General features: G+C 33.7%; 2 protein-coding genes across 4 annotated transcripts; one reads left to right on the forward strand and one right to left on the reverse strand.

Annotated features, from left to right (window-relative positions):
* Positions 1-592: 592 nt before the first annotated feature.
* Positions 593-6116, reverse strand: LOC114758828 (ubiquitin carboxyl-terminal hydrolase 4-like). Of its 3 annotated transcripts, none has more exons than XM_028947917.1 (7): positions 6042-6116; positions 5646-5887; positions 4229-4345; positions 3485-3583; positions 2390-2575; positions 1901-2082; positions 593-1382 (listed from the first exon to the last, which is right to left on the reverse strand). In XM_028947917.1, the coding sequence occupies exons 2-7, from the start codon at positions 5760-5762 to the stop codon at positions 977-979; spliced, it is 1107 nt and encodes a 368-aa protein (XP_028803750.1). In that variant the 5' UTR covers positions 5763-5887; positions 6042-6116; the 3' UTR covers positions 593-976. The 3 variants fall into 3 exon arrangements, with proteins under 3 accessions (XP_028803750.1, XP_028803757.1, XP_028803764.1); XM_028947924.1 differs by having other exon boundaries at positions 6038-6070; XM_028947931.1 differs by lacking the exons at positions 4229-4345; positions 6042-6116 and having other exon boundaries at positions 5646-6027.
* A 2932-nt stretch (positions 6117-9048) lies between these two features.
* On the forward strand, positions 9049-11894 carry LOC114758820 (50S ribosomal protein L29, chloroplastic). Its single transcript, XM_028947907.1, has 2 exons — positions 9049-9423; positions 11507-11894. The coding sequence occupies exons 1-2, from the start codon at positions 9097-9099 to the stop codon at positions 11678-11680; spliced, it is 501 nt and encodes a 166-aa protein (XP_028803740.1). The 5' UTR covers positions 9049-9096; the 3' UTR covers positions 11681-11894.
* Positions 11895-15805: the final 3911 nt, after the last annotated feature.

The raw sequence follows: 15805 nt of genomic DNA on the forward strand, positions 1-15805 counted from the left end.
TTAGGTGCATCTATAAAATATTATTTTTGTCCTGATGTTGGATACACAAAATATTTTTAGATGCTAAATGCATCTCAACAAAATATTTTACTGTACTAGATGCATATAAAAAGAATATTTTAGATTACTAAATACACCACAAAATACGTTAAGATATTGGATGTACTAAAAAATATTTCAGGATGTTAAACGCACTTTAACCATAATACATTAATGTTCTTTAGTTTGGGATCAAACGTTTTGATAGATCCCTGCTTGTAGTCTTCTCCATTCATCACTCGCCCCTTCTACTATCTATCATAAAATTCATTAGAATTACGTATGGCTCCGCTATCCATAATAGAACACGATGGCAACACGGTGTCACAAAAAAAAGATACATATGATAATTGTATCTTATCTCTGCCATATCATTGCAGTAGAGATAGAACCAAATTTTTGCAAGTCATAATCCATCGTTAGAGTTAAATGCTTTTCTATGACTCCTTGTCCACTCTCCGAAATGCTAAACTTTGTTCATTCAGACCTACCAGGTAATAGCTTTTACAATACACGAGCCTTGAGAAATAAATAGGCCAGTTAATCAATTTTCTTGTTCAACTAACCAGTCTGGTCCAATTTTTATCACAAGTTATAACCAATTCCCAGTTACATTCTGATTCCAAACATTGTCCAAAAACAACATTGGCAGCAATGTGTATGAGCTGTTCAAATCATATGTACCACGCTTTCAACTCTTATTGTGAAAACAAAAAAGGATGGTGTACTTCCACAGATCACTGTACAAGCCGAACACCTTAGTATACATTTCCAAAACCCGTATCTTGTGAAGGACAACGGCTTCTCCAACAGGTTGAAGGGAAAAAGGTCATTTTTCTTTTCTTTTTTTTTTCTTTTTAAAAAAGAACAGAGAAAATATATGGAAGGAAAAGTTCAAAATGATTTGATGTACCTAAATGTTGTCGAGCTCCTCTGCCTAGTTCCCGTTTCCAGAGCCAAGGCTCTCATAGAACAAAATGTACCCATGGTCTGTGTTACTGGAATACTCCTGTGCTGAGCCAAAGAATGTCTGCACAGCAGATTCATCGATCATCTCAACATTTTCATCATCAAAAAATAACCAGTGGTTATGACTTTTCACGAGGCTGACATAATGTCCGTGGTTAGGCCCACTGCCAACATGAACCACCACTGCAAATAGGGAATACTCAACATCTGCATCTTCCACAGTGTTGCCCAGCTTCAGCTCGAGAGGAAAGACAACCCTGTAAGACAGCTTCTTGTTTCGACCCAGTTGTTCAATGTACTTGAACCGCTTAAGATGGATGACCAATATGTGAGGTGGTTTCTTTATTTTCATCCTTTTCTGAGCTTCTTGCAAACTAATATCATAATAAAGTTGTATCAGATATGAATGGAAATGAAGAACACTTGTACACACCATTGACCTAAAGGGCAATAAAATAACTTTAAGACGCCAGAAGGAAAAATGTCAGTTATCAAGTCAAGAAGATCCTGGTATGCATTCTCTAACAACACCAGTCACAGCCATAAACCAGATTGCAACAAACACAACAGTATTTTAAGTATGTCTAAGTAAAAGCTGCAGCATTACTGCTAATATTATAAAACATATAGCAATGTATCCATTCTGTATGAAAAGTAGATCAAATCATCAAATTAACCATAAACTAAATTCAATATTGCAGTAATTCAACATTGATGCTACATCTTCACAGATATTTCATTTCATTCTTGCAAACAAGCAGCAAAATAGTTGTAATTGATCCTTTGCCTTCTCAGAGTACTCAAGGAACCATTTAACAGTTAATGTCATAAACGTATTATGAGTGTAAGGTATGAAAAACAAAAATAGGGCACATAAGTAAAAGCTATTCACCTGCAGCACTTGTCACAAAAAAATTTGTCTTCAGCATTTAGAGTCTCAGTGGAGCTGAAGTTTTTCAAACAGCTTGTGATCGAACTGTTCTGCTCAATATCAAGGCTCAAGTCAAAAAATGTTTCATCCCTAGCTGTCACTGTTTCACAACGTAAGCACCTTGTCTCATTGGTGAGTATGCCCTGATCAGATCAGTTTACAATTATTATTTGTCAGAAGTAGGAGAACAACTTATTTTGTGGCCACTGAAGAGAAGGTATTTCCCAATCAAGGAAGACTACTACACGCGCACACGTGCATAGAATAATAGAGACCCAGAATAGAATAACGGATAGCATGATTATTTCCACAAAATTACTGGTCAAAACCACTGCGAAAAGAGAACAGAAAATGTGATTTGATCCAATTTATCAATTGCCATTTATGCTCCCATGTTTTGCCACAAGCTACATGCTAATATGAAAACATTACATTGGTAGAGATGGTCACCTGAAAATTTTTGTGCACCCATGTAACTAAAGGTTCCTTTTTAGTGCCATTAGCTAAACCGTTCTTAGGTACATTTCCAGGATCAGAAGGGGGTGAGGTCTCTTGATCACTTTTTGCAGCCTGTGCCTCTTTCTCCAAAATGTCCACAAGTTCATTTAACAAAAAGTTCAAGAATTCGTGTGCATCCTAGCAAAAAAAGAAGAAAGAGAAGATCCATGTCGACAAAATGCAGAAACATAATATAACCAACACTAAATTCGGCTAAACAGACAAAATAAACAAATAATGCAAGATAAAGTGAAACAGAAAGTTATGAAGAAAAAGCTATCCACTGATATTAGGGGCAAAAAAGATATCCACTGACCAACTGGAGAAAAACAACCTCATTGGGATGTACATTTTGTCATAACTCAAAAAACAACCTTACTCAATCATTTCTGTGAAATAAACATCTAACATTGGTCTCTCCCCCCCCCCCCAAAAAAAAAAAAAGGCCAAAGAACCACAACGCTAATCATCATTTGGCATGTAGGAGTAGGACCAACATTTTTAGATGTCTTTACATGCTTTAAGTGGTATGTATGACTTGGCAAAAAAAAAAAAAGAAGCAGAAAATATTCCAATGGGCGCGCGCACGTAACAGTCAATGAAAATGGCAATTAACACGCACACATTTTCAATCCAATAGGCATGCACACACATATATATCACATACTCCTATTCTTTATTTTCCTTCCTTTTTAAAAGAAATAGAGTGGAAATATTAAAACAATAACACTTCAACTAATGATCCGCAAACTGAGCATTTAGTACTTCCCAACTTTGCCTCATGGAAACCTTAAACACAGATCATAGCATCTAAAGTGAGCGGCCATTATTTGAATCAGCAGCAACATAATATAAAGGGCATAACTCTATGCATACAATCTTTCCATAAGCATAGACAAACACAAAAACATTTACAATGACACAAGGCCTATAAAAGCATGTACAATAACACAATGCATATGACCCTTCCCCTCCATTGGAATTTCAAACTTCTAGAATCACCGCTTTCTTCACAGAAAGCTTCATCTTGACGAATTAAAGACATACCTGGTGCATATAGCTTCGGAAGAGTTCATTCTGTTTCTTTAACCTCTGCACAAATCGTTTGGGAGCAATGACACCTGTTTTCTTCTTCTGGGAAGTTATCTACACCCAAAGAAATAGCATATATGTTAAGCAAACAACCATGAAGGAATAATATATACACTTGGTGAGCATGACCCACGATATCATTGCAAGCGAGAGTCAAAGCACCGAACACATCAGCATGTAGAACTCCAGCTTTTGAGTGCATAATTATTCAATGTACAATAAGAAGTTTCAAATTATGACTAATATATGACTGTATGTCGGCCAATATCAGTAAAGATGACTACATTTTACCAATCCAAGAATTTGAAACTGCATGCAAGCATGATAAAATATCTCAGTTAAGTCACAAGACCCCTCACAATTTGTATTAACATGAGGCATAGCATGGCATGGCAAGAACTTCCGGAAATGATTTCAGACCCTAAGGACCCTTACCAACTGATATTTAAGACAAACGAAGACAACCGCTCAAATGCATCAAAAGTCAAGATATCAATTCTTTCAGATGATCACTGTGGCAGCAAAATCATGCCAAGTTAGGGAACCCAGAGGCTCTTTGGGAAGACAGTTCACACACCACAGATACAATTGTTGGGAACAATACAAACTCTCTAATAGTATACCATGCCTCGGTCAATTTTATATCAAGAAAAATCACGCAAATGACCACAGGAAATGTCCAAAATCTAGATTCATTACCTGAGAAAATAAGTCTGCTAAGCAAGTTAAAAGATTTTCTTCTGCATCTCCCGTGGTTTTATTATTTCCATAATACTCTAGCAATTGTTCACGAAATGGAACACAAAAGTAAAGTGCCTGAAGAAAGGGGAACAAAAGTGACTTGGTGGTGAAGAACCAGAATAAAAACCATGAAACATATAAAACACACATTTTCCAGTACTGTCAGTAAATATGTTTAATGCATTTTTATAAATGTATTCTTAGCATGGTAATGGTTTCTCTTGTGCATAAATATTACCACATTGAAATATGCACCAGAAGATTTAGGCACCATTTATTCTTATTAATTTTTTTTTTTGAATTTAAAAAAGGGTTTCCCATTTTGATACTTAGAGCACAAAAGGTTTTTTAACTCTCCCAATAAATATGCTTCCCGGAATTCGAACTTATGTTCTCCTACCAACAGCTTGTTGGTTTATTCTTATTAGTTATTACTAGAATAGAATATCAACAATGAAAAAAAATACAGAAAACCTGAAATGTTATCAGAAGAATTTTTCTTAACAAAATAACTAGACAGAGACAATATTATACATCAGAAAACTAGTAAATTAACAAGACAACTACTAGTATCTAAACAGAATTTTACAGCCTGAAGATAACCATTCAAAAGTCATAGATCATGTTAAACATGTTTCTATATATTCTACACAAAACACGTTTCATGTGTATTGGGTAGAATATGATGAATGAGTTGTATTATTTATAGTTTGTAAATAGTGTGGCTTTTAAATTTTATTATACATATTGATTTGGAGACAGTAATGATTGATTTTATCATATATTGATATACTGATGTTGATGCCTGACAGCTTCAATATTCTCGTGCCTTCTCTGATAGGCAAGCCAAATAATTATTTTTGCTATTTATTGAGCTAAGTTAAATACAGCAGAAATAAACTAGTTACATGAAATTCAGCAAGGAAAAGAAAATAGGAAACAAACAAACGTTTATTTCACAAAGTTCGACTGCATAACAAAATCAGAAGAAAAACAAACCGGGGAAATGGGGTGGGAAAAAAAGTTGATACTTCCATTGCAATAACGGAAATTCAGAAATGACTAGAAGAAAATTCACATATCAATGGTCAATCGTTATAGTATTTACTTTTCATCCCACCAAAAAAAAAAAATCATTTGTCCAGCCATGCGCTAGGCAATTTAGCTGAACAGCTCAACTTAAAGCAAAAGTTTTAACAGTGACTTCCCTTTAGTAGGATATGCAGCTGCAATATTATTTTCACAGCTCACAGGATCAGTCCATATTATCGATATCCCAGGAAACAAAAATGCAAATTCACTATCTTTCCGAAGGAATTCAATGCTTCTAATATAAACGATTTTATGCAGAACACACACAGCATAGATTGATGACCTGCAAAACGCTGTTGCAGTAACAAGTATTGCCAAAGTTCTCAAGCCCAAAGTAACGCTCGCCTTCAGGAAACTGGTCGCCAAGAGCTTTCTCGAGCTTGGAACCTGTGGCACCCATCAGCTCGTCACCGATCACAGAAACTCCGATCTTTATCTGGTTCAACTCCGCGATTCGCACGCCATCAAAGGCTCAATGACCGTTTCTCCCGCCTGCGTTTCTTCGAGTCGTTAAGATTTTATTGCCTGTGAACGTAATGGATTTCGGTTTTCTGGTGTTAGAGCGGCATCAAGGGTTTTCGTTCATTCAAGAGAGAAAGAACGAAGGAAACAGAGGAAATCACAAATGGAAGATTGATTTTACAAAATCAAAGAAACACGAGATATAAGCATTACGGACGGATTACAGACGACCCACTACTTAATCGCTGGGACATGATCCCACTTCCCACATCACGCGTGCCAAAAGCCAACTTGTATGACCTTCGAAGTTCAAGCAGATCCGCTTCAATTAAGGTAGTAACCAAGTCTAATCCAGTTTTAGTTTTAATTCAGTTGGATTAAGTTGCTACCTCCATCTAGTTTATTAATTTAAATAGGTTAAAAAAATTATTTAAATTAGTTATTTGTAATAAATAAATATATTTTGTTAAAAATATAGTTACTAATTAAATATATTAGTTAAAACTGCTATTATAAAGAGAACTATTTTAAAAATAAATAAATAAATATGATATTTTATATTTAAAACCAAAATAAAAATTAAACAGATACAGTAATATGTAGCACCAAGACTAGCTAATGCAAAAAATTTCTTCGTTTATTTTTTAATAAAAATGTTTTACTCCCTCCATCTCCTTTTATAACAAACAATTCTGAAAATAAAAAATAAATCCTCTTTCTTTATTTGAAATTTGAAATTAGTTTTTTATTTTTATTCCATTAAATATATGTCACTTATTATCTTTCTACAATAAATTTTGAGTTAAGATGTATCTAGCATCTCAAAATATTTTTTCGAGTACATTTAGCACCTTAAAGTATTTTGTAGTATATCCGATCAGTACCCTAAAGTATTTTTCTTCCTTAAGTATATCCAACACGCTGAATCCAGTGCCTCAACGTGTTTTTTTTAGGTATATCCAGCATCCAAAAATTTTTTGGTGCATCCAGTATCAAGACAAAACAAAAACACTTTAGGATGTTGGACGCATTTAAAAAATACTCCCCGGTACTACATGCACCACAAAATACTTCGAAATGCTAGATATATCCAAAAAAATATTTTACAGTATAAGGTATACCTTAATCTAAAAATTTTTGTTTATTATCTCTCATATACTCTCTTACAAATAATTGTATAATAAAAAATATGTATATATCTTATATATTTATTATTTTTTAACTAATATTTTGAATTACATGATTTGATAGTTGTTTCTTATAATAAAAAAAGTGAAAAAAATATAAAGTAACTATAGATAACATGACTTGTCTTTAAACTAAACAAAAAGGGTGCTTCGAAAAGATAGATTGATTTCTTATAGAGCTAAAGTGTAAATTTATTTTGAAAATTTTTATTTGAGAGTTGTGGCCATTCAAAATTTTTGTGTGTGTAAATTTTCTTCAAAAATTTAAAATCATGATAATTTTACTTCATACTATTAAAAATGTTAACGGTTAATGTTACTATTTTAACAGTTAACGTTAATCTTTTAACGCTATGAGATAAAATTATGACAATTTTAAATTTACAGAATAAATTTATATCTAAAAAAAATTTGAGTACCCGTTACTTTTGAATGAAAACTTCCACAAATTTACACTACCCTTTCTTTAGTTGTTTATTTTCCTCCTTGTGTTTTGTGTATGATGAAAATGAAATTGTGACTATGTTTTCTTGTTCCTTATTGCAAGTCATGTAAAAAATTATTCCTCAAGTCTTAAATATAAAAAATATTTATTAGTATAATTTATATTAAAAATGAGTCTTATATTTAAAACTAAAAAAAAAGTATTAAATGAGGTTATCAATAAGATTAATTAAATACATGGAAGTGGGGCTGTAGGAGGTCTAGAAGTTGGGAATGAGCATTAGGTAAATGTATCATGTGTTGTTATTTTCGGGGCATACCATCTTTGAATAGAAAGGAATTAATTGTGTCTTCTTTCCAATTGTAGGTTATGGCCCAGAAATGTGTTAAAGCTTAGTCTTATCTTCCTATGAAATTGATGTTGGTTGAAATAATATTTTTTGGCCGACAAGTTGAAATAAATTGTTTGAGAACTTGCAATTTGTATAGATTCCTACTTTTTATATATGTTGCGTACGTTTTGTCATTATAAAGGCTTTTAAGTGGATACATAGAAGCACTTCCTAGAATGTGAGTATTAAAACTATGGAAGACATATACTGAAAATATAAAAAATATTAAAAATTAAGTTAAAGAATTTTAATTGAAGCTGGAAATCATGATTTTTTTAAAAATTTTAAAATTTCAAGATCATTAATTGTCATTAGTATTTTCAGAGTGTTTTTAAATATATTTTTTATATTATCAACTGATTTGACAAATCAATGTAAAATTTACTGAGTTAGATCTCAATTGGACTTGGCAAAAAAAAAAAAAATCTCAATTGGACAAGTGAATGAAAAAAACAGATTCTCAAACCTAAATGAATCAAAAGAAAAATCCTAATAAAAGTATATTTAACCCTCTTTTAAAATAAATAAGGGATAAGAAAAGAGAATAAAATAGAAAAGCAATATTTTATATGAGAAATAGAACAAAAAATTATGAATATTGAATTTAAAAAATTCAAAAAATAACAGCCACATATCTTGGTCCAAAGAGAACTTTCAAATATAATATTCATTATTCGTTTTTTCAAAAAAAAAAAAAGGAAAATACTTTCATCAATCTCATGCGCAGTTCGATCAATTTCTCCTTGTCCAACTTCAAGCACCTAGGCACTTGATTGACTGCCCAAAAGGCCACGCAATACTAGCGGTTGTACTTGATATAAAATCTTATTTAATTTTTATTTTTATTTTAAATATAAACTTTAATTTATTTTGTTTTTATATTTATGTATTTTTTTAAGATAGTTCTTCTAACAATAGTAATTCTAATTAATATATTTGATTAGTAAGGATATTTTAAGCAATGCAACACTTATTTATTACAAGTGACTAACTTAACTTTTTTTATTAATTTTCTCAAATTAGTCAATTAGTTCTTATAATTAGAGATAGCACGTAAGAAGGAAGGTTAAATTGGGTCGATTGTGTAGTTTTTGCCTTACTTTGGGGTAAATTGTAATTTGAACAAACCTGGACGCGAAATTGTAATGCACCAAAAGATGAGGAAGGTGGTCTGCGACTGGTCTTATCCGCATCCCCCGCGCTTTGCTAACGTAGAGCAGGAACAGCGAGGAGATAGGAGGGAGAGAAAATGTTGAATTCTTTAGGTTCACCCACAACTATATGCTGCCTTCCAAAAGCATGTTCTGGAATTCCGAAATCTTCCTTCAATGGCATTCAACTTCGCGGCATCCGCTCAATTCAACCATGTCTTCAGATGAAATCGTATCGACATCCTTCTTCTACAGTAGTAATGATGGCAAAGAGAGAGGAGGAATTGAAGGAAATTAGAGCTAAAACCACTGAAGAAATCAACGAAGAGGTTACTGATCTTAAGGGCGAGCTTCTCATGCTTCGGCTCCAGAAATCTGCTCGGAACGAGTTCAAGTCCAGCGAGTTCCGTCGGATGCGCAAGAGGGTATTGCTTTTTTCTATCTGTTTAATAGTTTGTTAGTTAAGGGAAAATGCTAAATAATTTTATGGTTTTTCTTATCCTCTTTGTGAATTGAAGACCTCCCTAGTTGCACACATGTAGTTTTTTGAACAATGAGATAGGATATTAATTGAGTACGCCGACTAAAAATTAAATGCCTCGTAAAATTGATAACTTGATATTAGGAAGCAATGGTGGATTTTTGCCTTCTTCGAACTAGAAATTTTAATGGCTTTTCTTCTCCCAAAAAAAAAAAAAAAGAAGCAATTGGGGAATTTTCGCCTAACTTCTTCAAATTTCGTTTTCTTTCAAGCATATCGAGGATGCTCACGAAAGATTCTAATTTTTTAAATCAAGTGTAACCGATGGGTATAGAGTAGGCAACTCCCCTCTACTTATGGTAACTATTGGCACGTGAGTGATCCTGTCTCATGCATGCATGCAAGACATCCCCAGTTGAGTTTCATTCATTCATTCATTCATTTTTATTTTTAAGGAGACTATTTAATCACAAGGTCATGATGCAAATTTTTACAATGTTTTGTCAGTGGTCCTAGTTTGATTTCATGGTTTAAAGATGAAACTATGCTCACTATCTTGAATTGGTAATGGGTGAAGTTATTTATATGGCAGAAGGACCTTCATATCACATTGACGCATCCATAGTTATGGCTTATTACTCTGCATCATCTCTTGTGGATTTCAGCCCTCTGTATTAGATTCTGAAAGGGAGGGGGAAAGATAGAAGACAGGTGACAACCACCGAAATAGGAGTTTTACTCACATGATGATGAAACTCTACCATCTTATTAATACCCAATAGGCGCTTCACACCAAGCATACTCAGTTCTTAGACATTGAGCCGACTAAGGGAAGGAAGAACCACAAGGAAGGAAAATCCGTTCTCTGACTTTCTGGAGGTCAGAGGCTCTCCTCAGCCAAATCCAGAACTCTTGCCTACCTCTTTTCTCTCGTTCTCACACCCAAAATACCCTCAACTCCCACTCCATTCTCTCTCTGCAGCTCATGCATAGTTACCACCCGTCAGAGTTAGTTATCTTGGAAGACCTGACTCACCCCATCCTCTTCCTTTTCATTTGTATTATTTCTGCTATATATCTGAGTGACCTGTGTCCCATTATCAAGATTGGGGTCATTGGTAATCAATGATGCTCTGAGAACTTCCACATGTTTTTAGGTGCCATAACTCAGAGATGCTCTGTACAAGAGGAATAGTCACAGCCATCCTCAAACTTGCTTAAAACTTGGTGCATTTGATGTGTCTAGCACTTGATGAATGGACTCCTGGGTGTGTTCTCATAACCTGCTGTAATGTGTTACCGCAGCATCCAGTGTATGTATGTCATTATTACCCATTTGGCCTTGTTATGCTGCAAAAGATTGATGTCTTTATTATATTCTATGCCACCCCTCTTGGATTTGAGTGGTCTCTGCCCTTCTTATGATTGACTCAGCTGAGCTGTTATAGGTCAATCTCATAATCTTTTATTTTTATATTTTATTCTTCAAGTTATAATCAACTTAGTGTCTAATGCTATCAAAATCACTATTTACCAGAAGTGAGCACAATGTTTAGATTATCTTGAAGTAAAGACCTCTTGCTGCTTTCTGTCTCTTGCTTGCACTTCTGGTTTTCTGATGTGGAGGGAAAGTTGGCAATGTCAAGTGTACAATTCACAATAGAATCCATGTATCCTGACATTCTTAGTTCTATCTTGATATTCTGACCTCCTCCATATACCCAAGAGCAAAGGGAATATGATTCCCTGAACTTGTATCCCTGTGTGTGTGTCCGCATTCTACAAGAATTGATTAGATCATTCTCTGACTTGTCCATCTTCTCTCTGTCTGATCTTAAAATGAGAAGGAAGTGGCCAATCGCATACCTTTATATATATAGTAATGAGAGGTCTGATCTGCCGTGAAGCAAATTCCCAAGGGACCTAAATGGGTTTACCACCAGTTCCTTTGGGTTCTGCATTATGGTCACTTCCTATCTCTTTGTTCGTAGTTTTAAACCACTGATGTGAAATACTGACATCTACAGATTGCTCGCATGCTTACTGTGAAGCGGGAAAGGGAGATTGAGAAGGGAATCGGCAAGAGGTTATCTAGGAAACTTGATCGGAAATGGAAGAAAAGTATTGTCCCCAGGCCACCTCCCTCTTTAAAGAAACTGCAGGAGGAAGAAGCAGCTGAAGAAGCTGAAAAATCTGCATGAGCCAACACATTAGTATTTTAATTACTTCCAGCGTTGTAGTTTTGTGTATTAAAATTATTGCTCAATTATCATTATTTCTTTTGGTGGATACTGCTAAGTAGTATATAGTATCTTGTTGGTAGTCTGATATGTGTTCCTTCCGTACATGAGGTTCGTTTCCCCAGATTTGGGTAACAAATATTATAACCCGAGGGCCAAATTGCATTTGAGATTATAGAGTTGTCTATATATAAAGAGGCCGTTTGGTTGCTGAAAAGGATGAGAATGGAATGGATTAAAGAAATAAAGAAAATAAAATGACAAAAATGCGGCGGAAGATAGGCCAACAAGGTTCATGAGGAGAGGAGTACTTTAGTTCATAAGGTCCATAATTCCTGAGGTCTGGGGGGGTATGGTGATTTTCACATTTGTGGTACTGAGATTTCCCACAGGAAGGAAAGATGATGCCAAGATGAATGTGCAATCAGCACAAACAGAAAATCTATTTTTGTTTTTATTTTTTTAATTCAGTTTATTCTTATCCTTTTCAGCAACCAAATGAGCCCTAAATGCTTAATTTATCATGTCAATTTCATATTTGCAATTTGCAACATTGTATTCCAATAATACACTTTCTAGCAATTGGGGGTTTTTTCGTGTCCCATTTGATCATCTGCTACCTCTAAATCGGGACGTGGTGGTTGATGAGAAGAGATGAGCTTTATTTTGCTCTATGCGTAGTCTTTCCTTGGTAAAATATATTGGTCCACTTTTCATTCAAAAACAACATAATAATAAAGCTTTAATGTATATGAAGTTGTGTCATGTATAATATTTTATTTAATAAAAGATCAAAATGGCATAAAATAAAATAAAATATTATAAATATAGGTTACACAATAATAAATGAAATAGGACAAATATATACTCAAGTGAAAAAAAAGAAAATGGAAGGAGAATCAATGCTAGCTTTGATAGTGGAGAAATATTGTAGCATGATGTTACCATGTTATTTAAAAAAAAGATTGTAGCATGAAGAACATACTTGTCAGGTAAATTTTTTTTTTTTTTGCTAAAGAGGTAATTTTTGATAATGGGTGAAGCGAATCAATTGTTTGCTCATGCAAAATAGTAGTATATTTAAGAGAATCTTTGCTCCTGTGACATCAGATTCAACAATCCAACTGAACGCTACCTCCGGTCCTAAATAAAATGAAAATTATATACACAAACTCATGTGATTCTATTTTTAGAGCTCTTATAACCTACTTCACCAAAAAAAAAATTAAATTTTATTAAATTTTTTAAAAAATATAATAATTTTTTAACTTTATTCCTATTTAAACAATTATCTGATTCTATTTTTAGAGCTCTTATAACCTATTTCAGAAAAAAAAATTTTATTTTTGTTAGCTTTTTTTAAAATATAATAATTTTTTAAATTTATTTCTATTTAATATATACATTTTTAAAAAAAATATTTATTTCTATTTAATATATACATTTTTTAAAAAAACTATTTACAATATAATAAATAAAAGACAGAACAATACATTCATATTAAAAATTTGATGAAATGACTTATAAATAGGATAAAAAAATTATTTGCCAGTCTCACTACTAGAAGAATATATATATATATATATATATATTATATAAAAATAAAAGTTGGCAAAAATATTAACGCAAGCAAGCACTAGCGGATCCATTTTTCTTCGTCCACCAACAAGCATTCCCCCGCTTGGTCGACCTCGCCGTCGGACGCCGCCGTTGTCAGCCCTCCGTTGTCACAGCCCTGATGTATACGTGTGAAAGGTTGGTTAGTAAGTGTTTTTTTTTTTTTTTTAAATTATTGTAGCCCAACAATAAGAGGAGCCTATATTTGAGTTTCTTTTTACCAAAATTACATAATTTAAATTATTTAAAGCCCTTAAATAATTGAAACATGCGGGGAATAATTATTTGAGGATTGGATATTGGAATGAATTAACGGGAATAATTACTTTTAAAAATGGAAGTTCTAAGTTCAAATTAATTTTTAGGCTTGGAAAAGATTATTATTATTTTTTTCCCAAAACAAAGTGAAATTATATGGGGTCATATTGAATCCAATAAATATAAAAATAATTATTATATGAAAGGGGGTTTCTTAAAAAAAATAAATATGACAATTTTCTTGATTAGGAATTTCCCAAATAATTAATTATTGAATTTATTTCTAATTTGATCACGGAGAATACCAAAATATAGTCTGAGATAAAAGAGCAATAAGAGCCCATTTTGGGCCCAATTTTTGGGAAAGTGGTGTCGTTTTTGTGACCATCTTGTGGGATGTCATTGTTATGATTTTTTACTGGGCTTTGGTTTTAGCCAGCAGAGGATTAGAAACAAAAAACGAAAGAGCGAAAGGGGAGGGAAATTTCGGGAACCGGGGGGGTTGCAGCGTACCAAATTCACCGGCGACCTGTATACAAGGGTGCCATCCGTTGCTCTGTCCTCCTCGCCTTTCTTTCACTCATTCTTCATCTCCCTTGGTCGCTGCCTCTTCCTCGTTCCTGCATCATCAACTCGTCTCCTTCATTTTCTGTTATGTATCTCATGGTGGTGCATGCTATCCGCGTGGTTTAAGCAAGGAATTGGGAATACGGTTTAATGGAAGATGGTGGTGGGGCTGTCCGATTGAGGTAGGTAAATATCCTTTGCATGTTTTGGTTTCTTTTCAAATTATGATTTCTCTCCGTTGCAAGTTGGGCCTGGTTAACGAATTGAGGCAGAAAATTTTGTGAGGTTGATGGGTTAGTTGAGATTTGTGTGATTGATGATTTATGGACTGCCATGATTTTTATTTAATTTTGTACTGAATGCATGCGCCCAAGGTGTTTGACGAATTGTATGATGGATAGAAATGATTTATTGTGAGGTATAACGATGAAGAATGTGTACTAAATTGAACCAGAGGCAAGTATTCTCTATAATAATAAAGCGTTTTGGTTGAAAAAGGAATGTATGAATTGAATTGGTTTAAATTTAAGATTGTCCGAGGGTTATGAGTTGAATCGTGGAATGCGCTTGAAGTGTTTGTTTAATGTTTAAGAGAAGAATTGGATTGGGAGGCTAGTAAAATTTGCCAGAAAGCTAAGGCTTATGCTATGGAGGGGCGAAAGGAACTTAATTAAAGTTTAAGTTCTTTAAGTTCATGAAGGGGATGGTGGGACACTCATGGCTGACAAAATGCTTCGCGGAGAGGGAAAGTAGGAGATGTTATATTTCAAACTCATGGCATTCGGTTGCTTAGCTAATATTTAAGGGTGATAAAACTCAATCGTTATTCGAATTTGTAACTTTATTATTTGTAGAAAAAGAAAAAGGGGTTAAGATTCAAGTTCTCTTACTATATTAAATTGTTGCAAATTGAGGATTAAGATGGTGTATCTTGGCTGCCAAAATCATCGTGCTAAATGGCTTATGTGGCATATTATTGTTCATGATTGTAAGAGTAAAGAATAAGGATTATCTTGAAGTATAATGAAAGTGTGAGTAGCATCCCATAAACAGGATTTTATAAATGATATTTTCTTATTTGTTTTATTGTTATTTAGTACCCCATATTTTTCAAGTATTGTTTCATCAAAACAACTTCATTTCATTTGTACCATTATTTGTTTTTATTTGTTCGATATTGTAAATTTTTTTTTTCCCCATCTTGAAATGCCTTGTTTGAGTTATTATTACTCGAAAAAATGATTTTAGCTCTTCGATGGAATTTGAGGAAAATATTTGGGATTTTATGAACTTTCATGCTGGGGTCTTTTGTTATGAAATATTCTTTTTACATGTTTTCGATGATAGAAAAGATTCTTGTTTATTGATGATAAATTGGCCCCATGCATGCTTGAAAATGATTTTTGTGAGGATTGAATACAGAACGCTGGTTGCTAATAGCAGTACTGTTAGCCCTTAGTGTGCCATGGTAATATTGGGCTCGCTTGTTATTCATGGTTTCGGCTACGCTTGTCATTTGTGGGTGTTGTCCCTGCGCTTGTTTCATAGCTTTAGCTACCCTTGTACTCGTGGCTTCAGTCGTGCTTCTTGGTTACCTACCCACTCTATCCCCATGCCTCTTCGTTCTATTGAAATCCTCCATTG

Source organism: Neltuma alba, unplaced genomic scaffold (assembly GCF_004799145.2).
Source record: "Neltuma alba isolate B1F8T4 unplaced genomic scaffold, ASM479914v2 tig00001548_pilon, whole genome shotgun sequence".
NCBI lineage: Eukaryota > Viridiplantae > Streptophyta > Magnoliopsida > Fabales > Fabaceae > Neltuma > Neltuma alba.

Coding starts and splice junctions, on each gene's coding strand:
- LOC114758828 (XM_028947917.1), bottom strand. CDS start 5,762: ATGGGTGCCACAGGTTCCAAGCTCGAGAAAGCTCTTGGCGACCAGTTT. Junction 2,083..2,389: donor GGGTGCACAAAAATTTTCAG/GTGACCATCTCT, acceptor TGATCTGATCAG/GGCATACTCACCAATGAGAC. Junction 1,383..1,900: donor TTTTGTGACAAGTGCTGCAG/GTGAATAGCTTT, acceptor TTATGATATTAG/TTTGCAAGAAGCTCAGAAAA.
- LOC114758820 (XM_028947907.1), top strand. CDS start 9,097: ATGTTGAATTCTTTAGGTTCACCCACAACTATATGCTGCCTTCCAAAA. Junction 9,424..11,506: donor TCCGTCGGATGCGCAAGAGG/GTATTGCTTTTT, acceptor TGACATCTACAG/ATTGCTCGCATGCTTACTGT.